Here is a 26750-nt window from a genome sequence, read left to right as displayed (position 1 = left end):
AAATTTTAAGTAGCAAAATTAAATTTGTTTGGAATATATGGAATTCCTCAAAAATGAAACTGAGAGAACCTACTTCTGTTCCTTAAACAACTGCTTATTCTCATGTCACATGAAATACATCTTTTGTATCTCTTTGTGCCTCTGGCTTTTCTGTAAAATGGGCTCAGGAATTTAATTGACTGCCTTCATCCCTTTCAAGAACATTGACAGATACCTCGAAGTCTTTGGAAGACAAAATGCCACCTTGTGTATTTTTTGATACTAACTTGCCTTGTAAGTACATACTATGTATTGTACACAGTGGCGTGGTGTGACATTGTGAACTTTTTTATGAGAACAGAAGTTGTTTGCATGTTTTGATGTTAAGCTATAATTTTATTATTAATTTTTTATAATTTCTGAACATGATTCTTTCCTCTCTCTCCATTGCAGTGGGAACTGTCCCTCCCAACACCTCTGTGTTCTATACTGTTCCTGAATAAGAGGTGGGAGGTGGGGTACTTAATGTTTTCTGGCAGTCTCTTAGAGATGTGCAAAGAAATTGTTGTGCCGCTTGGTTAGGAATATATCCCTGGTCTGCAGTAGATGGAGGAGTGCTTTATCAGCTTAAGAATAGAAAAAAGAGCCCTGTGTTTCCTCATGTTTAGTTTTCTTCCACAGGTTTATGCTGCCCTGCGTGCTGACTCATGGGTTGGAGAGTCAGGTAGAACTTTTTGTTTTTAATGTATAGAAAGTGCAGTTAAAGGACAGAGTCCCAGTCTAGGATTTTAGAGACCTGGATTCTTGTCTGTGCACTACTCCTATACTAGTATTCACTTTATCCGATTCTGGACTATTTCCCATCTTTATGAATGAGAACACTGTGGTATGGGGATGCTAGTGAGTGAAGAGGGATGTTCTTGCATTGAATGCCTAGATTCCATACAATTTTGAAACGGTGATTAAAAGTATGTATAAAGCTACCTATAATTATTCATATGAAGCTGTTACAACTCATTGTCATTTTCTTTATATTTGCATATGGGGGTTAATTTTTAGTGCCTAAGAACTTCGTTGCATAACTCCCAACATTGTTAGTAAATGCTCATGGTTAAATTGCCCTGTCTCCTTTAAAGGATTTCTGAGTGCTGTGTGTTAAACTTTCTGTGATAAAAGTAATTCTTGTGAAGTGTAAGGAAAGATGATAATTTTCATATCTGGTATTTGTGAAGTTTGCTTGGTAATTTTTAGTCTCATGGTAGAGAATAATTTTTAGTCTCATGGTAGAGGTTTTTCTCTACCATGAGACTAAAAATTACTGTTTTTTTGACAAAAGTATTTTGTTTTTTTGACATCTTTTGTCATTCTTTTCCAGAGAATTCGGTCAACAGTGGATGAAAAAGAACAAAAACAACTTCTTATGGATTTGGATGTAGTAATGCGGAGTAGTGATTGCCCATACATTGTTCAGTTTTATGGTGCACTCTTCAGAGAGGTAGGAATAAACTGGGTTTTAGCTGACTAATATTCAGTATTAGTCCCAATCTAATTGGGATAAATGAAGATGGCAGGATTTGATTCTGTTCTTAAATGCCATATATTAGTAATAAGTTAATATCTCAGTATCTTAGTATGTAACCATGATAATGTGCATATTAACTTCTGACTGTTTTTGGGGTGGTGGGTAAGGGGTGAATCACACATACGTGTGTGTGTGTGTGTGTGTGTGTGTATTTTAGTATTTGTGGCTGTCATTTGTAAATCTCATACAAATATTTTATGTTCTTTAAGAACCTGAAACATCAGCTGACTTCTAAATATCAGCGCTTTTGCTACAGTTTTAGATTTTCACTGGGCCTTGAGCAATGCCCCCCCCCCACCCAACTTTATATTTTACCTTTTACTCATCTGTCATCAAGTGTCTACCTGCATTTAATATAAACACTTATGTGTCCCTGCCCATAATCCTGAAGTATACCCATCAGACATGGAAATGAACCATTATAATGTAAATTATTTTTTTCTAGTTCTCTTACCCAGATTTTTGTGTAGAAACTAAAGCTCTAATTTCTTGGTCTCATAGCCCTGTTTCCTCTGGTTATTTTGTGTCCCAACCTGGGTTATCAATTCTGTCTCCAGCTCTCAATCCACTTACTCATTTCCAGTCATCCAGCTGCCTAAAATGTGGAAGTGAGTTTGGGCTAGTAGTAGAACTAGAGCTGTAAATGAAGCAATACATTATGGTGTCCTAGACTGCCATCAAAAATTGTGATACTTAGTAGGACTTGAACTGAACTGCTAAGCATTTCAAATACTGTTTTAAAAAAGTACCTTTCTCATTTTGCAAATGTTAGTATGAATAGCTGGGTTGTTATAAACTGGTAAGAAAAACCCTCCTACTCTCTTCTTTTTGGGATGGGATTGTAGAGTGTATCCTTGGGGTTTGTATTGTTATTGGCTTTAAAATTAATACATATTTTTGAAACAGGGCTGAATGTAGCACTGAATAGAAATATATGAAATCTTAACAATTGGAAAAGATGTTAGAGGTTAGTTAATTCTAAACCTAATTCTGAAATTTTTATTTGTTTTTCTGTACTCTTACTAGGTAACTAGTAACAACACATTCTTCTTCATGAGAGAGTCCCATTTCTTTGTTGAATCACTAATTGTTAGTTCTAGACTCATGTAGTTTCTTTCTATTCCTGTCTTTTTACTGTTTAATGATGAGAATATTCATTTTTATGACCAGATATACTGAATTTATTAATTTTCTTCCATCATTTCACATCAGATTCCATTACATCAGTATACAGTCATGTATTCATGTGCATGACTGTAACTTTGACCTAAATATTATGTAATGTTATTCTAAATGTTTGCAACTTTCTTCGTGTTGCACAAGAATCTTGCCATCTCCTCCTCCCTTTATTCCTAAACTGTGAACTTTTCTTCACAATCACTGAATCATTCCACCATATGCGGAACAATAATTAATTAGGGACTGAATTAGATATTCTCTCCTAACTAGATTCTGTGGTTAGTTTTTTCAGTGCTGTATTCATTTTCACTATAGACTTTCCCCAGCTCTACCTGAACCCTAAATCACCTCCATAGTGCTGGAATATACCAATCTATTTCACTTGTTCATTTATTTAATCATTCAAGTACCATTTACATACCTAGCCTCGGGCTAGATAGTGTGGGAGTCTGACTATATGAAAAGAAAGCCGAGTAAGTCGTATTCGTGATTGACAAAGGTGTGGAAACAAAGCACAGAAGCTTGGAGTAGTGTCTGAGCAATATTCTAATGGTTTTGTTATCATGGATAGCTGAGTCACATTTGGTTTTATGTCTCAGAAGGGTTGAAGGGAGTTGACATATGCAGCTGTAAACACTAACATCTGTTGAATGCTTTGTAGTTTTCACATATATTTTCTTCCCAATAATCTTCGGGATTTGGTGGTATTACCCCCTTTTTTCAGATAGGAAAATGAAATCTAGTGTATTTGACAAAAGTTACACAGCCAACAAGTGGCAGAGATGGGATTTCAGAGACAGAAATCTCGCTGTTCCTTCTATTTTATTACAAGTGGTCCAGAGATGAAGATATAGATATAGATATAGATATAGGTGCTTTTTAAATAAGATTTTTGATATGATAAGATGCGTGATAAGGTGAAGGCTTAGGAACTACACAGTTAAGCTGCACAAAGACCCAGAATGCCTAAGTAGATGAAACATGAACTTTCCCCCTAAATTAGAATGCAATCTGTAATAGGTACTTTCTGAATAATAAAAGACTAAGTTTTAAGAAAGCAGAAAGTAACAACTTTTACAATAGTATGTTTTACAATAAAAATATAGTTTTTCAATAGTTTTACAGTAAAAGTGTAGTTTTACAAGAAAAGTGTTACTTTTATTATTCACCTTTAAAGAGTGAATAGTAGAAGTGTATTTCCCCAAGTTACAAAGGTTAAAAATATTAAAATGGCCAGGCACGGTGGCTCAAGCCTGTAATCCCAGCACTTTGGGAGGCCAAGGTCGGCGGATCACGAAGTCAGGAGCTCGAGACCAGCCTGGCCAATATAGTGACACCCTGTCTTTATTAAAAATACAAAAATTAGCCAGGCGTGGTGGTGCATGCCTGTAGTCCCAGCTACTCGGGAGGCTGAGGCAGAAGAATCGCTTGAACCTGGGTGGTGGAGGTTGCAGTGAGCTAAGATCTCGCCACTGCACTCCAGTCTGGGCAACAGAGTGAGGCTCCATCTCAAAAAAAAAAATAATAGTATGTGTGTGTGTGTATACATATATATATGTATACACACACACATATATATGTAAGAGATTTAATAAGAGTTTAAAGAAACGTTTTTCTTTTGCAGTTAATGAGTTGCATGCATCTTTTTTGGTGACATGACCTTCAGTTCCAATAATAGACAAAAAAAAATCTGAGTTCATGAAAGGAAATAGTAGAAATGAATGTATGTAGTCGGGACTTTTTACCTTACCTTACTAGCACTGTGAGAGAGACAGTGCTTTCAATTCCTGTTACTGTGAGACACCCTCCAGGGATTTCATTTTGCCTAATTTATACAACCACTGGACTTCAGCTCTTGGTTTGGTTCAGTCAGCCATCCATCAAGGAGCTTATGAGATATTCCTTTTCCCATTCTTGCAGCAACTATTTATTTATTTTAATTTAAATGCTATTTAAATGTAAGGGATACACGTGCAGTTTTTTTATATGGATATATTGAGCAGTGGTACAGTTTGGGTTTTTAGTGTATCCATCACGCAAACAATGTAAATTGTACCCATCAAGTAATTTTTCATCATCCACCCCTTTCAACTCCTCCCTCCCTTCTGTGTCTCCAAGGTCTCCAGTTCCGTATTCTGTCCATGTGTGCACATGATTTAGCTCCCACTTATAAGCGAGAACATGTGGTATTTGTCTTTCTGTTTCTAGGTTGTTTCACTAAAAGTGGCCTCCAGTGTATCCGTGTTGCCACAAAAAAAAAAAAAAAAAAACAAACATGTTTTCATTCTTTTTTTAATGGCTGTCAGTATTGTATTGTGTATGTATGTCATATTTTAAAAAATGTGAACATTTAGGTTGATTGCATGACTTTGCTATTGTACATAGTGCTGCAATAAGCATACCAGTGCAGGTATCTTTTCAATATAATGATTTATTTTTCTTTGGGTATATACCCAGTGGTAGGATTGCTGGATCAAATGGTAGTTCCACTGTTTAGAGATTAATCTTGCTGTTGGGTAATATTGAGCTGCTGAAAGTTCCGTCACTTATTCAGAGCAGTGAATAACAATACTGAAGTTGGTAACTTCTGTGTTGCCATTGTCTTCAACTATGCATAGTTCTTTCTAGGATGGAACCAAACTCAAAAAAAAAGTCCAAAGTACAGCTTGGATTTGGCTTAGATAAGTTATTAGGTCACTCAGTTGCACGGGTTCCTAAGAGTCATTTTCAGGCTTTGTTGGTAGGTGGAAAAAAGAGCTTGATATTAATTGAATAATGGAAGTAACTTCTAGCCTATATTTTACAAAAAAGACCTAGCATTTATCTTAACAGTGCTGAAACCTAGTATCACTTAAAAATTTTTCTAATACATAAAATTTGAGAATTTCATAGCAGGTAAACTCTTAAAACATCTTTTGAGGTTGGGCAATAAATTCTAGTGCAGAAAGCACTGTTCTGAGTAACTTCTAAATGTAGAAGTTCATCAGATTATAGAAGGCAGTCATGCTGGCTGAAGGAAGTTATCTCCCCCTTTTTTATCCTTACTTCCACCCCTCTTCTCCTTTCCCTCTTCTTTCTCCTTGCAAGTTTTAAATGCAGCTTATGGAAGTAAAATTGACATCTGATGAACTTCCCATATGTAAAGTGTACAGTTTGATATGTTTGAACAAACGTATATGCCTGTAGAATTATCACCAAAATCAAGGTAATGAATACACCCATCACTCACGAGTTTCCTTATACCACGTAGGTAATACCTGCCACCTCTCTGCTGTCCCCATCCTCAGAGGACCACTGACCTGCTTTATGCCATTATAGATTAATTTGTATTTTCTAGATTTTTATATAAATGGGATCGTACAGTATGTACTTCTCTTTTTCAGTTTGTTGTCTTTCACTCAGTATAATTATCTTGCATTTATCAGTAGTTTCTTTCTTTTTATTGCCGACTACTATATGTAATGTTGCATTATGCAGATATATCAGTTTGTTACTCATTTACCTGTTGATGGCCTTTTGGATTGTTTTCAGTTTTTGTCTATTACAAATAAAGTTGCTTTGAGCGTTTATGTACAATTGTTTGTATAAACATAAGCTTTTATTTTCCTGGGGTAATTACATGGCGGTGGAATGGCTGGATCATATTGTAGGTGTGTGTTTAACTTTTTAAAAAATGGACAAACTTTTTTCTAAGGTAGTTGTACCATTTTATGCTTCCACCAGTAGTTTTTGAGAGTTCTGTTTCTTCCACATCTTTTCCGGCACTTAGTATGATCTGTTGTGTTCATCTTTAGCCATTCTAGTAAATGTGTGGTGTAATCTCTTTGTATTTTTAATTTGCATGTTTCTAATGACTAACAGTGTTGAATGTCTTTTCATGTGCTTATTTACCAACTGTATATCTTCTTTGATGAAGATCCTGTTAAAATCTGTTGTACATTTTTATTTAAATTGGGTTTTTTCGTTATTCAGTTTTGGGAGGTTTTTAAAAATATATTTTGAATACAAGTTTGTTATCAGACCTATGATTTGCAGATACTGCCTCCTGTCTGTGCTTATCTTTATATATATATATATATTCTTTTTTTTTTATTTTTTTATTTTTTATTATACTTTAAGTTCTAGGGTACATGTGCATGACGTTTATATCATGTGTAACTCCCCAATGCAATCCCTCCCTCCTCCCCCCTCCCCATGATAGGCCCCAGTGTGTGATGTTCCCCTTCCCGAGTCCATGTGATCTCATTGTTCAGTTCCCACCTATGAGTGAGAACATGCGGTGTTTGGTTTTCTCTTCTTGTGATAGTTTGCTAAGAATGATGGTTTCCAGCTGCATCCATGTCCCTACAAAGGACGCAAACTCATCCTTTTTGATGGCTGCATAGTATTCCATGGTGTATATGTGCCACATTTTCTTAATCCAGTCTGTCACAGATGGACATTTGGGTTGATTCCAAGTCTTTGCTATTGTGAATAGTGCCGCAATAAACATACGTGTGCATGTATCTTTGTAGTAGAGTAATTTATAATCCTTTGGGTATATACCCAGTAGTGGGATGGCTGGGTCATATGGTACATCTAGTTCTAGATCCTTGAGGAATCGCCATACTGTTTTCCATAATGGTTGAACTAGTTTACAATCCCACCAACAGTGTAAAAGTGTTCCTATTTCTCCACATCCTCTCCAACACCTGTTGTTTCCTGACTTCTTAATGATTGCCATTCTAACTGGTGTGAGATGGTATCTCATTGTGGTTTTGATTTGCATTTCTCTGATGGCCAGTGATGATGAGCATTTTTTCATGTGTCTGTTGGCTGTATGGATGTCTTCTTTTGAGAAATGTCTGTTCATATCCTTTCCCCACTTTTTGATGGGGTTGTTTGTTTTTTTCTTGTAAATTTGTTTGAGTTCTTTGTAGATTCTGGATATTAGCCCTTTGTCAGATGAGTAGGTTGCAAAAATTTTTTCCCATTCTGTAGGTTGCCTGTTCACTCTGATGGTAGTTTCTTTAGCTGTGCAAAAGCTCTTTAGTTTAATTAGATCCCATGTGTCAATTTTTGCTTTTGCTGCCGTTGCTTTTGGTGTTTTAGACATGAAGTCCTTGCCCATGCCTATGTCCTGAATGGTACTACCTAGATTTTCTTCTAGGGTTTTTATGGTATTAGGTCTAACATTTAAGTCTCTAATCCATCTTGAATTAATCTTCGTATAAGGGGTAAGGAAAGGATCCAGTTTCAGCTTTCTACTTATGGCTAGCCAATTTTCCCAGCACCATTTATTAAATAGGGAATCCTTTCCCCATTTCTTGTTTCTCTCAGGTTTGTCAAAGATCAGATGGCTGTAGATGTGTGGTATTATTTCTGTATATATATATATTCTTAACAGTGTTTTTGGAGAGCAAAAGTTTTTAATGTTGATACGGGCCAATTTTAAAATTTATGTATTGTACTTTTTATGTTGTATGTAAGAGCTCTTGTCTAACTCAAGCGTGCACTTAAGATTATTTCTTATGTTTTCTCCTAGCAGTTTTATAGTTTTAGGTATCACATTTATACTTACCCATTTGGAGTTAGTTTTTATATATATCGAGAGTTATATAATGATGGGTTTTTTTTTGCATGTGAATATCCTTTGCACCTTTATCAGATATCAGTTGTCCATATAGATGTGGGTCTATTTCTGGACTATCTGCTCTGTTCTATTGATCTGTTGTTTGTCTGTCTTTGCACTAATCTCACATGGCCTTCAACTACTCTAGCTTTATAGAAAGTCTTCAGATTTGAGAGTGTTGGTCCTTAAACTTTGTTCTTTGAAAAGTTGTTTCGGCTCTTTCATATCCTTTCTGTTTTCATGTGGATTTTAGAATCTTCTTGTCGATTTCTACCAAAAAAGACCTGAAAAAAACCAGCAAAAAAAAAAAAAAAACCTGCTGGGATTTTTGATTGGGATTTTGCTAAATTTGTAGGTCTATGGGGGGGAGCATTGATATCTTAACAATATTAAGTCTATTAACCCTTTGCTGTGGCATCTCACTTTATTATTTTACATCTTCTTTAATTTTTCTCAGCAATATTTTATAGTTTTTACTGTATGTCTTTCATCTTTTTACTAGAGTCCCCCTTAAGTGTATAATATTTTTAATGCTATAATATATATTCTTAATTTAATTTTCTCTTGTGACTAATATGCACAATATTATTTGATTTTTTTTATATTGATCTTGTGTGCAGCAACCTTGCGAAACTTAAATTCCAGTTGCTTTTTTAGCTGCCTTCAGATTTACTTACATAGATCATCATTTTGTCTGTGAATAGAGAGTTACTTCTTTCTTCCCCAGTTAGTTCCTTTATTTATTTTTGTCTTGCCTTATTGCACTGGCTAGAACCTTCAGTATGCTGTTGAATAGATACGGTGAGAATAGACATCCTTGTTTTTTTTTCTGATCCTAGAGGGAAAGCATTCATGTTTTCATCATTAAATGTGATATTAGCTGTGGGGTTTTAATAATTTTGTTTTTAATCAAGTTAAAGAAGTCTCCTTTTACTCATAGTATGCTGAGAGATTTTGTCAGGAATGGATGTTAGATTTTTGTCAGATTCTTTTTCCAGAGCCTTGAGATGTTTTTGAGATGTATGGTTTGTTGGTTGTTTTAATAATGGTAAGTTATATGGATTGATTTCTGATACTAAGCATAGCTTTTATTTCTGGGAGAAATTCAGTTGGTTATGATATATTGTCTTTTTTATCTGTCATTGGATTCAATTTGCTAAATTACTAACATTAGCTAATTTGCTAAAATTCATTTAAAATTTTTGTATCTGTGAGAGACATTGATGTGTAGTTTTCTTATTTTTGTCTGACTTGTATCAGTGTAATGCTAGCCTCATAGAATGAGTTGGGAAATAGTTCCTCTTCCTGAATTTTCTGGGAGAATTTATATAGAATTGGTATTATTTTTTTGTAACTATTTGATGGAATTTACTAGTGAAGCCACTTGAACTTGGCAATTTCTTTGTAAGAGTATTTTTGACTGAATATCCAGTTTCTTTCGAAGATAGAGTTCTGTTCACGTTACGTATTTCTTGTCGAGTGATCTTTGGTATTTGTTTCTTTGAAGAACTTGATCCCTTTCATCTAAATTATCAAATTTATTGGAATAAAATTATTCATATTTCTTTTTTATTATTTTAATATTGGTAGAGTCTGTAGTGTGTTACTTCTGTCTTCCCTGTCCCTCCCTCCCTGCCACTTGTTTCTGATACCGGTAATTTATGTCTCCTTTTTTTCTTCGCAATTAGTCCAGCTAGAGGTTTATCAGTTTTATTGACCATCTCGATGAACTGGCTAGCTCTCAGTTAAATGATTTTCTTTTCTTATCTTTTTTTTTTTTTAAAGTCAGGGTCCTGCTCTGTGGCCCAGGCTGGAGTGGTGCAGTGTCATCATCCTAGCTCAACCCAACCTTGAACTCCTGGGCTCAAGGGATCTTCCCACATCAGTCTCCTGAGTAGCTGGGACTACAGGCATGCGCTACCACCAGCCTGCTAATTAAATTTTTTTTTTTTTTTTTTTGGTGGAGGTGGGGTCTCGCTTTGTTGATCAGGCTAAACTCAAACTCTTGGCCTCTCCTTAGCCTTCCTCCCACCTTGGCCCCCTAAAGCACTGGAATTACAGGCATGAACCATTGTGTGCAGCCTCAGTTACATGATTTTCTGTATTGCTTTTCTATTATTATTTTTATTTTTTGATGGGGGGGATTCATTCTGATTGTGGTTTCTTCCTTTTCCTTATTTTTGCTTAATATGCTTTTTTGTTTCTTTGTTTCTTAAGGTGGTCCATGTTCTTTTTAAGCTGTGAGATATTTTAAACATAGACTAAATTACAGAGGAGAAATAGCCACCCAAATCCTATATTGGCGTATTTACTCTTTATGTCCTTAAATATTATAAATACACTTAAAGCCCTCATCACATTTCCCTTTCCAAATCTCATCACTACCCTGAGTGTTTCCTTTAACTTGCTTGTTGGTTTAGGTCATCCATATGGGCATTTTCCCCTACATTTTACATAATACTGCTTTCTGTATTTTCACAGTTTAAGTAAATGGAATGCTAAATGCATTCTCTATTATACATTTTATTCAACAGTTTTATTCAACATAGTTTTCAAGATTTATGTAAATATAGATTCATAATATATAGAGTTAATTTATTTTAACTATGTAGTATTCTAATGATTAAATACGCCCTATTTTGTTTTATTTTTAGAAATAATCCTAACATAGATTGCTTCTAATTTTTTACAATTATAAACAGCACAAAAATGAAGAATTGTTTTTCGTGTCTCCTTGACAACTTAGGTTACAGATTATTCAGCATATGTCCCTGGAAATACAATTGCTAAATTTAATGATACCCATGTCTCCAGCTGGAGTACTGACTTACATTTCCACCAAAGTTTCTGTATCGAGAATTGTGTTTGGTATCAGTCATTCCTGACTGTTAGTAGCGTATGGTTTCAGTTGTTACGGTTACCTTTTGGTCCACGTTGGCTCCTAGAGTTCAGCTATCATGTCCACACGAAGGGGGGGAAAAAAAGAGAAGAACTAAAAGGATTTTCCTGGAGCCATGAACCAATGATTTTGTGTTGATACCTCTGTGGCTGTCTTTCTTTACATTTAAAGACCGGGAAATGTAGATTTTTAGCTAGGTATATTGTGCAGAGGAAAGGGGGAATGTTTATTGAGTATACCATCAGCATTTACTGTCACAGATCTTTTACCTGGTCTGTACTAACATTTGATAATAAATGTTTAATTTTTGGCAGTTTGAAATGGTATCTCACTTTTAAAATTGCATTTCCTTGATTGGTGAGGTTCAGAATTTTTTACATGTGTTTAGGCTTTTTTTTTTTTTTTTAATTGCCTTTGATATAATTACTACTAAGTTTTGTCTTTCCCTAATTAATTTAGCATAACTGTTTATTATTCAGGATACTGATCTTTTGTTTCTTTACATCCAAATAGATGCTTTTGTCTCTCATTTTTAAACTTTTGGTATGTTCTCCTTGTTTATACAGAAGTATTCATTATAATGGGGTTAAATTTAACAGGTCTTATCCTTTGTGATTTGTTGTTTTTATGTGTGTTCTTGGGAAAAAATTTTTTCCCACATAAAAGTCATGGAGAACTCTTAGAAAAAAAAAACTTTTGCTTTTTTGCAAAATCCATTTGGGAGTTTTTGTATATATATTTGTGAATGATTTGATGTCAGAATTTAATTTTTTTCTATATGGAAGGTCAGTTGTCCCAGCAGCATTCGTTGAATAATGCATTCTTTTACTATGATTTACTTTAACTTTTGTCATATATCAGATTTCTGTATGTGCATGAACTTTTGCATCTGTTTCTTTGGTGTATTTACCTTTTATTTGTGAGTCTTTGTGTAGTAGGTCAGTATCTCTTCTTTAAAATTATCTTAGTTATTCTTGGCTCTACTTTAATATAAGCTTTAGGGTCAGTTTGTTCAGGTCCTTGAAAATTTTAATTAGAATTTAACTGAACTCTTAGATTAATTTGGGAGAATTTGTCATGCTTCTCATCTTGAGTCTTCACATTTGTAATCATGGTCTGCCACTCCATTTGTTCAGGTTGTTGTTATGTCCTTTAGTAACATTTTATATTTGTTTTCATAAAGGTTCTGCCTATTTTATTAGATATATTTCCTGGTGACTTAGTTTATATTTTTATTGAGAATGATACCTTTTTAAATTTATTTTCTAATTAGTTATTATTGGTGTATGTTATTGGTTATAAATGAATCTTTAGGAACCCTTATGTTACCTTAGTAGTTGAGTTTTTCATCATTCTCTAGCTTTGTTCCCCCAATAAACCCACATTTATTAGCTTCTGCATTTCAGACCTGTGGTCATCCTGTTTTCTGCTTGAGCATGACAGTTCATGCTGCTGTCACTACTTTTTCAGACCGCTCGGGGCATTTCATTTTTTAAATTCAGCTCATTACCATTGTCTTGTTCTTTGTATGACCAAAAGGAACTGTCAGAGAGATAAGAAGGTTACATTAGGTTATGTTCCTTAAAAATTACAAAGTCGTCTCTCTCTGGAGCTCATTGCTCTTTTCTGTCCCCCCTTCTCATCTTCAGTTCTCAGTTTACTTCTTACCTTTATTCTCCCACTCCCATGTCCATCTTTCTCTTTTGTTTGCCTGTATTTCCCTTCCTTCTCCCTTCCATTTGGTAACTATAGTTTTTAGCACCTGCCAGGCACTTTAGTTTGTGCTTTGCATATGTTAACTCATTTGCCCTTTATCACAATCCACTGAGGACGGTGGGGCAGTCTCATTTCATAGATGAGGGCATGAGAAGACCCAAGCTTATAAAAGTAGAAAGTAGGAGAGTTTGGATAATGTCAGGCGTTTCAGACTCCTAATGTCATTTTTTTTGTTGTTTTTTGTTGTTTTTTTCACTTTGCTGTATTATTGAGGTTCTTTCTTTCTACTGTTTTGATAAGTGGATGAGGTAAATGTGCTGTATGTCTCTAATAAAAATTTTTAGTAAACCTATTTAGATAGTGTCTCTAAAATAAAGCTATGTCTATTTTGGGTGGAGGCTGTTACTCGATCTTTCACGATAGCCTTTCTCACAGTTCTCTCTAAAGAAAAAGAGGTTTACAGAGAAGAAAGACTTAAATGCAGAAATAATAAGTAAAAGTTTACTATGTCAAATATGCTTTACAAAAACATATTATGTATAGCCATGTAGCTAGCTATGTGAATATTCTAGAAAGTGGTCCTGTTGTAAGAGTGCGTTGTAAACATTGATAAAAGAGAAACATTAGGGACACTGGATTCTATTCATGGGTAAGTGTATTGTTCTGGACAAGTAATTTTACTTTTAACAGGCATTAATCTCCTATATAATCCAAGGATAGAATTGATTAATTATTATATAATCGAAGGATACGATATTAGTGGGTAGAAAATCTTTGCTGTATTTATAAATAAGCAACAACATACAGAACTGTTTAAGGTAATTTTTAAAAATCATTTTGATAGTATTTTCATTTTTGTAACGTACTTTGTAGTTCTTGTTCATCTGTGTATCCTGTACTTTTATTATAATCATGGTATCTGCTTTTATTTTTTATTTTTTCATGACTCATGAATCTCTCTCATGAACTATATTCATTTTCAAAAATACTGATTTTAGATAATCTCTTTAATGTTGTAGTATTCCCTTTTGTGAGATAGTTCATCGATTTCTAGTTTTGTTTTTTCTTTTTGTAATTTGTGGAACATTTGTTTCAGTTACATTCCCAGACATAGGATGATTCTGTAAAATGGTATCAACACCTTTATTTCTGTTTTATTTTCAAATTGCTGTCAAATTGGTTTAAAACAATCTATAATGCAAGAAATGTTTGAATGATTCAGTTTAATTATAGCCAGCATCCAGTCGTTTAACAAGTATTTATTGAGTCTTTGCTCTGGCAGAGGTTGCATTCTAGTGGGGAATGTATATGACAAACATAAAAAATAAGTAAATTACACTTTACATTAGAGGATGATGAAGGCTTTACAGAACAGAGCAGGACAGGGAGTGCCTGGTGGGATGACTTACGCTTTACATCAGTTAAAGTAGGCCTCGCTGAGAAGGTGGCATTCGAACAGGGTCTTGAGGCATGGGATTTACTTTATATATTTTTGTCTTTGCTTTCTTTTTTTTTGTGGCTAATTTAAGAAGTTTATGTAGTCTCTTAAGATTACTGTCATCTATCTTCATTGTTAGTAAGAATGAATGGTTTTCTACATATTTCCTATTTTTTTTCTATTTTGGCAAAATTTGAAATTTTCATAAAAGCACAGAAGTTTTCTGTGTAAGCCTGTGCCTGTCCATGCAATTAAAGAGTGGGGAAAATTGGCTTTAACTGCATTGTTTGTATTTAAATCTGTTGAAGGCTTTAATAAGAAAACAAAAATTTTACTAGTTTGAGATATGAAATAAGCAAGAATAAGATTGCTCCTTTCTATTATATTTACATTTTAAGTAAAGGCAAGGTGATATTTAAGATATGTAAGAATAACAGATATTTGTTATTTTATAGGGTGACTGTTGGATCTGTATGGAACTCATGTCTACCTCGTTTGATAAGTTTTACAAATATGTATATAGTGTATTAGATGATGTTATTCCAGAAGAAATTTTAGGCAAAATCACTTTAGCAGTAAGTACCTGGTCTTTAAATTATTCATTGTTTATATAGTTATATAGAGATGCTGCTGGAGTTTTGAATGCACATATTTGAGTGTCACGCACAGTACCTTCCTGAAAGTAATGCATAGTGAATAACCAGAGACAAAGTTACTTCTGTGGGGTAGTTAGCACAATAGTAGTCATAATGGTCTCGATAAATACTGCCAATGTTCTTTCCCTTTGAATCTCAATGAATCATAACAGACTGTTCTGTAAATAAAACTAGAAAAAGCAATTTCCTGTTCATTTTTTCCTGTTGCTTTAACTATTTTTAAATAGGTTATATTAGCACAGTTATCCCAAAATTAATCAGAATCACGGCAGTCTCTTTGAAGCCCCATAATTGAAGCCCTTGGACAAAGTATGTTTACTGTGATTTAAGATTTTGGTTATTCAATCTAAACTATCTAAAATTTTGACTAGCAGTTTCAGGGACCAGTGTTACTACTAAATTTGGTTAATTCACTTTCACCAGAGTACCAAAAAAGAAAATAAGTACTTTTTTACATATGTGTTTATAGTTTTGAAAGTAAATTGGTTGATCACTTTGTTTCTTGCTCTGAATCTTTAAGTTGGCAAATGTATGTACATTTTTTTCCTAAAGGAAAAACATAATTTACTTTTCATAGAGCAAAATTCATAAGATTCTTAGAAACTCCTGAGAATCTGAGCTAATGGCATGTTCTAGGTTAGTTGATATATAAACTAAATCATACAGGAAGTTGTAAAATAGATACTTTGGTTGCATGTAATTTCCCAGTTCTTCCTTACCTGCATACTACCCCTCCAATGTAGTTCACCAAGATATATATACCCTTTCAAATAATTTCATAAAAAGATTTTATGAAAATCATTTTATTTTTAAATTTTATGAAAATAATTGTATAAAATGAAGCTAACTTAGACTAGAAACTTATTCATTATTTAGCTGGGTAATGAAATTTTACAATGATTAGTTTAGCCATCTCTCTCCAATATATTAAACCAGTGGTATCTTGAAACTTGTTACTATTTGTAATAATTATAATAATAGAAAAATGACAATAGCTAATGGTTACTAAATGCTTATTTGCATCAAACTGTGACATTTAATCTTCATAGCAACTGTCTGTGGTAAATAGTGTTACCCCATCTTTATGGATGATAATCTGAAGCATAGACAGATGAAATAATTAATGTGCTTTGAAGTGTATGCGGTTATAAGTGGCAAATGATTTAAATTCAGGCAGCATGATCCCAGAACCCTGCTCTTAACCACTCTATGACAGGATGACCATGAAATTAGAAAACAGAAAATTATTTTATATATTGCAATATAAAGAATATATTGTAGAAAATGATTTATTCCATATTGTGTTAGTCAAGACTTGGTGATCATTTTATATATACTAAGCACACATGTAAAATTATTTTGTGTTGCCGGGCGCGGTGGCTCAAGCCTGTAATCCCAGCACTTTGGGAGGCCGAGACGGGCGGATCACGAGGTCAGGAGATCGAGACCATCTCTGGCTAACACCGTGAAACCCCGTCTCTACTAAAAATACAAAAAGCTAGCCGGGCGAGGTGGCGGCGCCTGTAGTCCCAGCTACTCGGGAGGCTGAGGCAGGAGAATGGCGTGAACCCGGGAGGTGGAGCTTGCAGTGAGCTGAGATCTGGCCACTGCACTCCAGCCTGGGTGACAGAGCGAGACTCCGTCTCAAAAAAAAAAAAAAAAAAAAAAAAATTATTTTGTGTTTAGTCTTTTCTTGCTAATTAATAAACCAGCAAACACACAAGCATAGCTATTCACAACACATTTATGTGTTCTACATTTCTCGTACCTAGCAGCTTGACATCAGCAAAGACTTCATCTTACAGCAAATGGTTGGCCTGTTGTTTAGTTCTCCTTTAGTTTGAGGTTGTATCTCTCTTTTTCCCTTCCTGAATAAATGTGTAATATTCTGATCATGATCAGTGACCAGGCAACAGAATAAATTCCCACAGTTACACTAGTGAACAGAGTTACACTAGCTCTTCAAAAATCACCTTGAAGGCTTAGCAACCAATGAGGGTGGATAATTGTGAGGAACTGAGAATTTAGAAAACTTTTTATTTACTATTGGACTTAGAAATTAAAATTGATTTTGCTGCAAGTTATTACTCTTAGTTGAAATGGAACTAGCTCAGTGATCGTTGTTGTCCTGTTTTTATTTTTGAACATGTTAGAGGCCAGGCACAATGGTTCATGCCTGTAATCCCAGTAGTTTGAGAGACTGAGGCAGAAGGATCACTTGAGCCCAGGAATTTGAGATCAGCCTGGGCAACATAGCTAGAACCTTGTCTCTACTAAAAATTTAAAAAGCTAGCCAGGCATGCATCTGTAGTCCCAGCTACTTGGGAGGCAGTGGTGGGAGCGAGACCCAGTCTCAAAACGAAAAGGGAAAAAAAATACAAGGAAATTTTAGGTTGGAGATACAAAAAAAGATAAAATTTTAAATGAATTATTAAATTATAAGTCTAAGTTACTGGGTTTGTCTGTTTGTTTGTTTGTTTGTTTTAGCCATCAGGGAACAGCATATAAAGACAACTAAACTTTTAGATCTGAAATTATTCAGTATCTTTGGATAACAAGAAATGACAGAATATTGAAATACTAAGCTTAAAGTGTATGCAAAGGACTACATGGGGTATTACTTGTTTTCAACTATTATGCTGTTTGAATAAAAAGAAACAAGTTGCTTATCCCGCCTCTTCTTTCTCTCCCTAGACTGTGAAAGCACTAAACCACTTAAAAGAAAACTTGAAAATCATTCACAGAGGTGGGTGTGGATTGGTATTTGCTTAATAGAAATTAACTTTTTTCTCCTAATTGATGAAACAGTTACTGAAAATTACAGTGTCACTGTATAAACTTTCCTAAAATATTCGTATTTTTAGCAAAAAATGCTTTATGTACTCTAAAGCTCTTATTACTATTTTTTTCTTTGGGATTCAATAAATTTCAGTCTATCTTAGTATGTTGGACTTAGAAACTGAAATAGATTTTGCTGCACATTGTTACTACTATTAGTTGAAAAATAATTTTTCGTTTGCCTGATAGATAATTAATGTTTTTCTGCATACAACTAAGGCATCGAGGTGGTCCTGTGGACATTCAAAGAAGAATCTGAGGGATAGTACTGTCAAGCATTTTAAAGGCACGCTATCCCTGTCTGTTGTTTCTTCACATTAGAGGATGTTTCTAAATTGAGAGAAATCTTTTAACTGGTATTATAAGTTGAAATATCTCTAAAGCATGTTGGATTTGTGTAAACAGTGATCTTGCCCTTAGTAGATACATATTCAAATGAAACATTTGATGTAGTTGAAGGCCAAACCTAGATAAGTAGTAACCCTGTGGGAATCCCGAATTTAATCCAGCAAATAGATGAAATGCTTGCTTTACTTATTACAGTGCTAGACTCAGGGTAATGAGGTGCTGGCTTTGAGGAAACGCACCGGGTCACTACCTCTCAGCAAATTTGTAATGGAAAAACCTAAGACAGTACATAACAGTGTGATTTAGCCTGACAGTAAATAGGAAGAAAAGTAAAAGGTCAAAATCAAGAGAAGTGAAAAATTTCTAATTCTGGGAGACAATTTCTGGTGGTTAAAGAAATTAGTAATTGGGCCATTTATTTAAGTTATTTTGTTTGTGGTTGACACTAGACCACTGAAATTAGTGAACCTTGAACATCAGTATATTTTATTTAATTTTGTTTGGCTTAATGCTTGTTAGAAATAATACTGTTTTTTCTTTTGACCTAAAATTATGTAGAGTTAGGTCCCTAGACAAAATTCTTTGTTTCTCTTGTAGTTCTTCTTCTTCTTGTCTTGATTTTTTCCCCTTCTTCATTAGCTGTGTTTTATAATTGTGAGAGTAGCACCTTTGAGGCATTTGTTAGTTACCTTAGGGATACTTAGTGACTGCAGTAAAGCACCAAGGTACTGCCTGGGAAGTAGTTGAATAAAATAAAAAATCTTCAAAAGTAACTTTTGTTTTTCTCTTACTAAATAAAGTGATGAGTTTATAGCTGTCTTTTATCAGTTAGGATCAGTTAGCTTTTTTGTTGGAGTCAGTGCTTTTGATTATAAGTAATAGAAAATCCTGATAACTCTCTTTAAACTTCAAGGAAATTCATTATCTGTCATAAAAAATCCAAAGAAGGGGTGGCTGAAAGCACACTATGACTAGGAGTCAAGCTTGCTCCTTTTGCTTCTGTCCTCCTCCATGTGTTAACTCTGTCCTCGGGGTAGTAACAGCTAGAGCAGTTCCCACTGTCATGTCTAGATGTGACTGCCTCTTGAAGAAGAGGTGCTCTCATGCTGTGCAGCTCTGTGAGGAATATGGAAATGCACACTATCTGTCTGTTGTTTCTTCACATTAGAGGATGTTTCTAAATTGAGAGAAATCTTTTAATTGGTATTATAAGTTGAAATTTCTCTAAAGCATGTTGGATTTGTGTAAACAGTGATCTTGCCCTTATTAGATACATATTCAATACCTTTCTAATACCTTTTCTTGGCTCATTCAGTAGAATTGCCTCATGCCCTTAAACCAGCTACTATCAAGAAGCATGAGACTACCCTTATAAAACTTACACCAGCCAATAGCTAGGATTTGGAGGTATGGCTGTTGATGAGAAGAGATAACTCAGTAAAACACAGGTTCTGTTAGAAAATATGGATGGGGCTGGGCGTGGTGGCTCACACCTGTAATCCCAGCACTTTGGAGACCAAGGCAACTGGATCACTTGAGGTCAGAAGTTTGAGACCAGCCTAGCCAACATGGTGAAACCTCATCTCTACTAAAAATACAAAAATCAGCCGGATGTGGTGGCGCATACCTGTAATCCCAGCCAGGAGGCTGAAATAGGAGAACGATAGAACTTGGGAGGCGGAGGTTGCAGTGAGTGGGGATTGCGCCACTGCACTCCAGCCTGGGTGAAAAAGAGTGAGACTCTGTCTCAAAAAAAAAGAAAAGAAATTATGGATGGTTAGGAATGGATTTTTGATAGGCCCACAGCTGTTTCAATCATGATAAGAGATCTTTACTGAATTTTTTTGTGGATCACCTTCTGAGTTACATTTAGATGTTTTCTGCATCCTGTATTTTAAAACCTTACTTTTTATTCATTGAGCCAGGGTGGTGACAAGGACATGGATAGAAGGACTGAGCTATGGATAGAGAATTAGTTGGCACATACTGGTAGTGACTTGATTGTCAGTGAGAAAGGGATTTGACATTCCTTATATTTTGACTGTTATGCAATGAATCTGAACTAAATAAATCAATTTGTAAGCCCTTTGAAAACAATTTAATGCCTAAATTTCTTGTGAAATTTTTTTTTGATATTCAGTTTTTAAGCACTGGCATTCAGAAAATTGTTTTCCTTTCTCATTTTCAATAGAAGAAAACCATTGTTTTTTCTGTTTTACAAATATGAAGATGTTAAGAGAAAAATCAATCCCTGTCTATATCTTATAGATTAATAAGATGTTTCGTGAAATGACTTTTGCTGTTACATTTACACAATTATAGTTATTAAAGCTACTTGTTTAAAACATGAGTAATTATTGTATGTGATAAGTGAAGATGCTTTACTTCTTATATATCTGAATTTAAGGACTTGACCACTTACGTTGTCTAAGTGTTTTCAATATTTTTGCTTAAAGTGAGGCCTTATGTAACCTAGGAAGAAGCTAATTGTATACTGAATGATATCTATGTCTTGCAGATATCAAACCTTCCAATATTCTTCTGGACAGAAGTGGGAATATTAAACTCTGTGACTTTGGCATCAGTGGACAGCTTGTGGACTCTATTGCCAAGACAAGAGATGCTGGCTGTAGGCCATACATGGCAGTAAGTGTTAAGTCCAGGCCTTCTTGTTTCATAGTCATTGCACAGAGAGCCTGTGTTCTTTTGTGCTGACCATTAGTCATGCGATTTTACCATGAAACTGCTAGAATATTTCCCTTACCCTTAGGCCCATGCTCAGGTCCTAGCATCTCCATGAAACTTTGCTAAATTATCCCAGTCAGCTCCTGTTTTCATTGTCTTGCTTTATTTCTCTTATTTGGTATTTACCAGTTGTGGTCTTCTCTGATTATTGTTTGTTCATTATATTCAATTAAACTCATTAAGCAGATGGTAACTTCTCAGAAAGTTCCTACCATCCCTTAGTGAGACAAATGGGAAGCCTTGGGTTCATAGCAGAATTCACTATGTATTACAGAGTCTGAAGCTCTATGTTTTGAATATTGTCAGTCCCTGTTTTTGGGGTAGATGAAGTACACCAACAAATGCAGAAGTCGAGGCCTTCAGTATTTTGCAACCTGGAGAGTCTTTTCCTGCAAAGAGACAGATGTACACTATCCATCCATAGATATCACACTCATCTTACCCCAGTATATTTGCCTACAGTGTTCCTACAGCCTAGATTTTGATCTATATTTGAATAAGAATTTAGTGTCTGTATTTCAGACATTTCCTGAGGTGTTGATGTCTTTCTTTAATGTTGCCATGGTTCTTTGGGGACCAGCACACTACTAAATGTGACACAGGCCAGGCGCGGTGGCTCACACCTGTCATCCCAGCACTTTGGGAGGCCCAGGCAGAAGGATCACGAGGTCAGGAGATCGAGACCATCCTGGCTAACATGGTGAAACCCCATCTCTACTAAACATACAAAACAAAATTAGCCAGGCATGGTGATGGGCGCCTGTAGTTCCAGCTACTCGGGAGGCTGAGGCAGGAGAATGGCGTGAACCCACAGGACAGAGCTTGCAGTGAGCCAATATTGCGCCACTGCACTCCCGCCTGGGCGACAGAACGCGACTTCGTCTCAACAACAACAACAACAACAAATGCGACATGTAAGATTTTGTGGTTGTTTCTTGAGGCCTTCCTGCCAGCAGCATTTCTTTCCATCTTTGCAGGCTCTTTTCAACTAAAGATAAGCTTAGAATTGAATAAAATTTTTCTTTTTCTTTGTTTCCTCCTTGATATATATGTTTTCAAATCTAGTGCTATAAATAATAAAAAAGTAAGAGTCACAGGCTAGATATTATAGGTGTTCTGTATTGTTTGTGATATATTGTTTGTGAATGGATAGGCTTAGTGCTACTACAAATTTCAACTTACTACGTTTTTCAGTCCTCTTTTGGTTTTGTTATATCTTCCCATATCACTTTTTCTTCAGATGAACACGTAAAAGGGGTGTGTGTGTGTGTGTGTGTGTGTGGGTAGACACCTAACCTGTGTGGTAAGACCTTCTTTTAAACTTTTGGTGTTTGTGGATGTTGACTGGCTGGGCAGATTTCTTGACTCAGTTTGGAAGATCATTTGTTATCGTGATAACTAGGGACAAATGGCATAATAGTTTCAAAGGCAAGAAATAAAAATAATTAGACATGGAGCACTGGGAAATGTGATTTACATATTTATTAAGGATACCCTGAGAATGAACTGAAATTGTTATCTACAGTTTTAGGGCTTGTCTCAATACTAACAGTGACTAAATGTTTTTTGTTGTGTGACACTAAGAATTATATTTGATGGAAGCAGGCTTTGAAAATGCAATTGAAGCCCAGATAAAGTAGAATACTTTGAATTCAGCTTTTAAAGAAAGATGCAGACTTTCTTTAAAACAGACGTTCCTCATTCTTGTGCAGAGATATGCTTTGCAGGCCCAGGAGATGTAAGACTTCTGTTTTCCTGCTGACCTTCATCTGTGGAACACAAAGGCTGATAAACTCTTCGCCTCTAATCTTTACTGGAGCAAACGAAATTCTTCTGTCCATTCTCATTCTTTCAAAGCCTATTTAAATAGACAAGAACCTAATGTGAATTTTAAAAGCCTTCAAGTGGTTTGACTTTTCTTCAAATATTGACAAAACATGTTGGAGGTATATCATTTTATTTGAGATTTATAATTGTCTTTCGTCTACAGGACTTAGGATTACTCATTAGATTGTGCAACATAAAAAAGTAAATAAAATGTAGAGTTTACACAGAAATTTTCCCATAAATGGATTTCCTGTAAACATTTTCCCAACTCCATACCCTCATATAGGTACACAGTCTTATGTTGCTTAACCACGGGAATATGTTCTGAGAAGTGTGTCGTTAGGCGATTTTGTTGTGCAAAATCATAGAGTGTACGTACACAAACCTAGATGGTATAGCCTACTACACACACAGGCTAGATGATATAGCCTGTTGCTTCTAGTCTACAAGCCTATATAGCATGTTACTGTACTAAATACTGAAGGTAGTTATAGCACAACGGTAACTATTTGTGTATCTGAATATAAAAAAGATAGGTCAAAATATGGCAAAAAGGAGGTAGAGGCAGCACTGCGGAGGAAAGATGGAAGACTACCAGGCTGCAGAGGAGACTGCTTTTGTCGTTGATGAGTTGAGCAGATTGTAGAAGAGGCTATAGAAAGCGCAATTGGTGGTAACGCTTATCAACACAGCAAAGTGAATCATGGACCACAAATGTAGTAGAACAAACTTCAAGCCAACTCACCAAGCTGGGAGAACCACTGAAATACATTGTGACCTGTGTAATTATGCAAAAGAACGCAGCTGCATTACACACGGCAAGTTTCTGCTTCTGGGACAGCTCTGCTGACAGGAGCTGCACTGTGCGATGGGAGAGTAAAACCATGTACTGCATCGTTGGTGCCTTTGGACTGGGTATTGGACCTCCTAGTCCAGCCGATGACCTTCCTCCGGTAGTTCATCTTCTAACACCAGCTATGAATTCAGTGAACTCTTTTCTCGTTCTTTTTAAGTCTGTTTTGTGGCACTCTCAAAATGTAGAGGAAAAAAACAAATGACTGCACTGTTACGTGAACTGTGTACTAAACTCAGATGACCCTGTAGGTCACCTGCAGCCTGCGTTGCCACTTGTCACTCTGAATATTTCTTTACAAAGGTGCTAAAATCTGAAATCTTCTAGTGTGAAACTTGCTATCCTCTCTGAAATGATTCAAATACACTAATTTTCCATACTTTATACTTTTGTTAGAAAAAATTATTCAAATCTAAAAAAATATGATATGAAGAATAAATAATGGTTCACTGATAGAAGGCACTTATCATGAATGGAGCTTACAGGACTAGAAGTTGCTCTAGATGAGTCAGTCAGTGAGTGGTAAGTGAATTTGCAGGCCTAGGACACTACTGTAGACTTTATAAACACTGTACACTTAGGCTACACGACATTTATAAAAAATTTTTTCTTCAATAATAAATTAACCTGAGTGTACTGTAACTTGTTTACTTTATATACTTTTTAATTAACATTTTAAAAACTTTTTTGTATTAACACTTAGCTTAAAACAGACACTTACAGCCGTACAAAAATATTTTCTTTCTTTATATCTTTATTCCATAAGGCTATTCTGTTCACTTATTTATTCTTTTTAAACTTTTTTGTTAAAAACTAAGACATCATTCTAGGCCTAAACATGGGCAGGATCGTTAATATCACTGTCTTCTACATCCACATCTTGCCCCACTGGAAGGTCCTCGGGGACAGTAACATGCAGGGAGCTGTCATCTCCTTTGGTACCAATGCCTTCTTCATAATACCTCCTTGAAAGACCTGCCAGAGGCTGTGTGATAGTGAACTTTTTTTTTAATAAGTAGAAGGACATCAGGTATAGTGTACTGTGCATAATTGTATGTGCTACACTTTTAAATGACTGGCAGTGCAATAGGTTTGTGTAAAACAGCATCACCACAAGTGTGAGTAATGTGTCGCTGTATGTTATGAGGGCTATGGTGTCATTAGGAGATAGGAATTTTTCAGCTCCGTTATAACCTTATGGGACAGCCTTTGTATATGTGGTCTGTCATTGACCAAAATGTTGTTTTGCAGCACGAGACAATTTCTGTATGTGGGTATGGATGTGCCAAACCACCTGAAAGTACGTTGCAGATGTCATGCATTTTATTCTAAACACTTCAGTGCATATCTCCCAAGAAAAAGACCATTCTTCTACATAACCATGATATCATTACCACACCTAAAAAAACAAACAAGAATGTCATCTTTGAGTATCCCCATTCCAAAAATTCAAAACCCGAAATGCTCCATAATATGAAACGTTACCAGCACCAGTATGACCCAAGTTGAAAATTCACCTGACCTTATGCGATGGGTCACATTCAAAATGCAGGTGCACCACACCTTGTTTATGCAGTGTTCCCAAGGTATAAAAGACCCTTGTAGCCCCCTTTAGCTGCAATATATCTTTTCCACACATGCCCAGATTTTCCCCACATAAGCATGCCTACAAAGGGTAATAAAATGGCATGTATGCAGGTCAGATGTGCTAATGACAGATTCCACACTAGACCCCACATGGGGCCAAGACATACCTGTACATTACTCATTATATATATATATTTTTTTGTTTGCTCATTTTTTGCTCAGTAGCTTAAAGATAATGTTGAAAATGTCAAAGAGGCCTGCAGATACCCCTAGAGAGACAGCAGTTTGTTAAAGGGGAAGTGTTTATGTTTATAGCACAGAAAGTCAAGCTGTTAGAGAAACTGGACAATGGTATAAGTGCGAAATGTCTTACAGAAAAGTGTGGTGTTGGTATGACCACCATATATGACCTGAAGAAACAGAAGGAGAAACTGCTGAAGTTCTGTGCTGAAAGTGATGAACAAAAGTTACCAAAAAATAGAAAAACACCACCTATAGCTGAAAATGAAGATCTTGATAATGAATTGAAAGAATGGATCTGTCAGACTCGCAGTGAACACATGCCACTTGATGCCATGCTCGTCATGAAATGAGCATCTACCATGATGACCTGAAAACTGAAGGGAACCGTGAAGATTCAACAGGCTGATTATAGAAATTTAAGAAAAAACATAGCATTCACTTTTTAAAGATTTCTGGTGATAAAGCATCTGCTGATCGTGAAGCAGTGGAGAACTTCAGTGATGAGTTCACCTGGGATAGTGATGATGAAAAGTCAACATCAGAACAGGTATAATCTGAGGAAACACCACTGTTTTGGCATTATTGCCCCAGAAAGACACTACAGCTGATGAGACAGGCCCTGCAGGATTTAAGGATGCCAAGGGCAGAAAAACGGACGGGATGTGTTAATGCAGTAGACGCGTATAGGTATAAATCTGTAGGAGGCAAAATCTTGCATCCTTCCTGTTTGCAGGAAGTAAATGTCTTACCAGTCCATTATTATGCTAATCAAAAGGCCTGGATCACTCGGGATACCTTTTCTGATTGGTTTCATAAACGTTTTATACCGGTGCCTTATGCTCATTGCAGGGAAGCTGGACTGAAAGAAGACTGAAAGATTTTGTTACCCATTGACAACTGTTCTCCTTATGCCGCAACCAAAATTCTCATAAAAATTAATGTTTATGCCATGTACTTTCACCCAAATGTGACTTCATTAATTCAGCCGTGTGACCAAGATATCCTTAGATCAGTGAAGGGTAAATATAAAACACTTTCTTGAACATCATGCTAGCAGCAGTGAACAAAGGTGTGGGTGTGGAAGGTTTGCAGAAGACATTTAGCATGAAGGATGTCATATATGCTGTTGCCAGGACTCGGCCAGCAGTGACGTAAGACGCAGTTGTGCATGCTTGGCATAACCTCTGGCCTGTGACTATTCAGTGGTGATGATGATGATGATGATGATGATGAAGAACAAGGTAGTGAC

At 35.6% G+C, this 26750-nt stretch overlaps 1 protein-coding gene and 1 pseudogene across 5 annotated transcripts in view; both read left to right on the top strand.

Moving 5' to 3' along the window:
- The window catches only part of MAP2K4 (mitogen-activated protein kinase kinase 4), a 124481-nt gene that overhangs the window by 73554 nt on the left and 24177 nt on the right, over nt 1-26750 (top strand). For all 4 annotated transcript variants that reach the window (XM_033184515.1, XM_033184516.1, XM_033184519.1 and 1 more), the window contains 4 exons: nt 1355-1474; nt 14860-14979; nt 17755-17806; nt 20765-20892. In XM_033184515.1, the coding sequence (XP_033040406.1) occupies nt 1355-1474; nt 14860-14979; nt 17755-17806; nt 20765-20892 (420 nt within the window). The remainder of the gene's footprint in view (nt 1-1354; nt 1475-14859; nt 14980-17754; nt 17807-20764; nt 20893-26750) is intronic.
- LOC117067679 lies at nt 21788-24308 on the top strand (annotated as a pseudogene). The gene has a single exon (XR_004430823.1). The product of XR_004430823.1 is annotated as a dynein light chain Tctex-type 1-like (transcript).

The sequence above is a fragment of the Trachypithecus francoisi genome, unplaced genomic scaffold (assembly GCF_009764315.1).
Source record: "Trachypithecus francoisi isolate TF-2019V2 unplaced genomic scaffold, Tfra_2.0 Lachesis_group20, whole genome shotgun sequence".
Classification (NCBI taxonomy): Eukaryota; Metazoa; Chordata; class Mammalia; order Primates; family Cercopithecidae; genus Trachypithecus; species Trachypithecus francoisi.
Note: the sequence above shows the minus strand (reverse complement) of the source record. Positions and strands in the feature narration are given on the sequence as shown.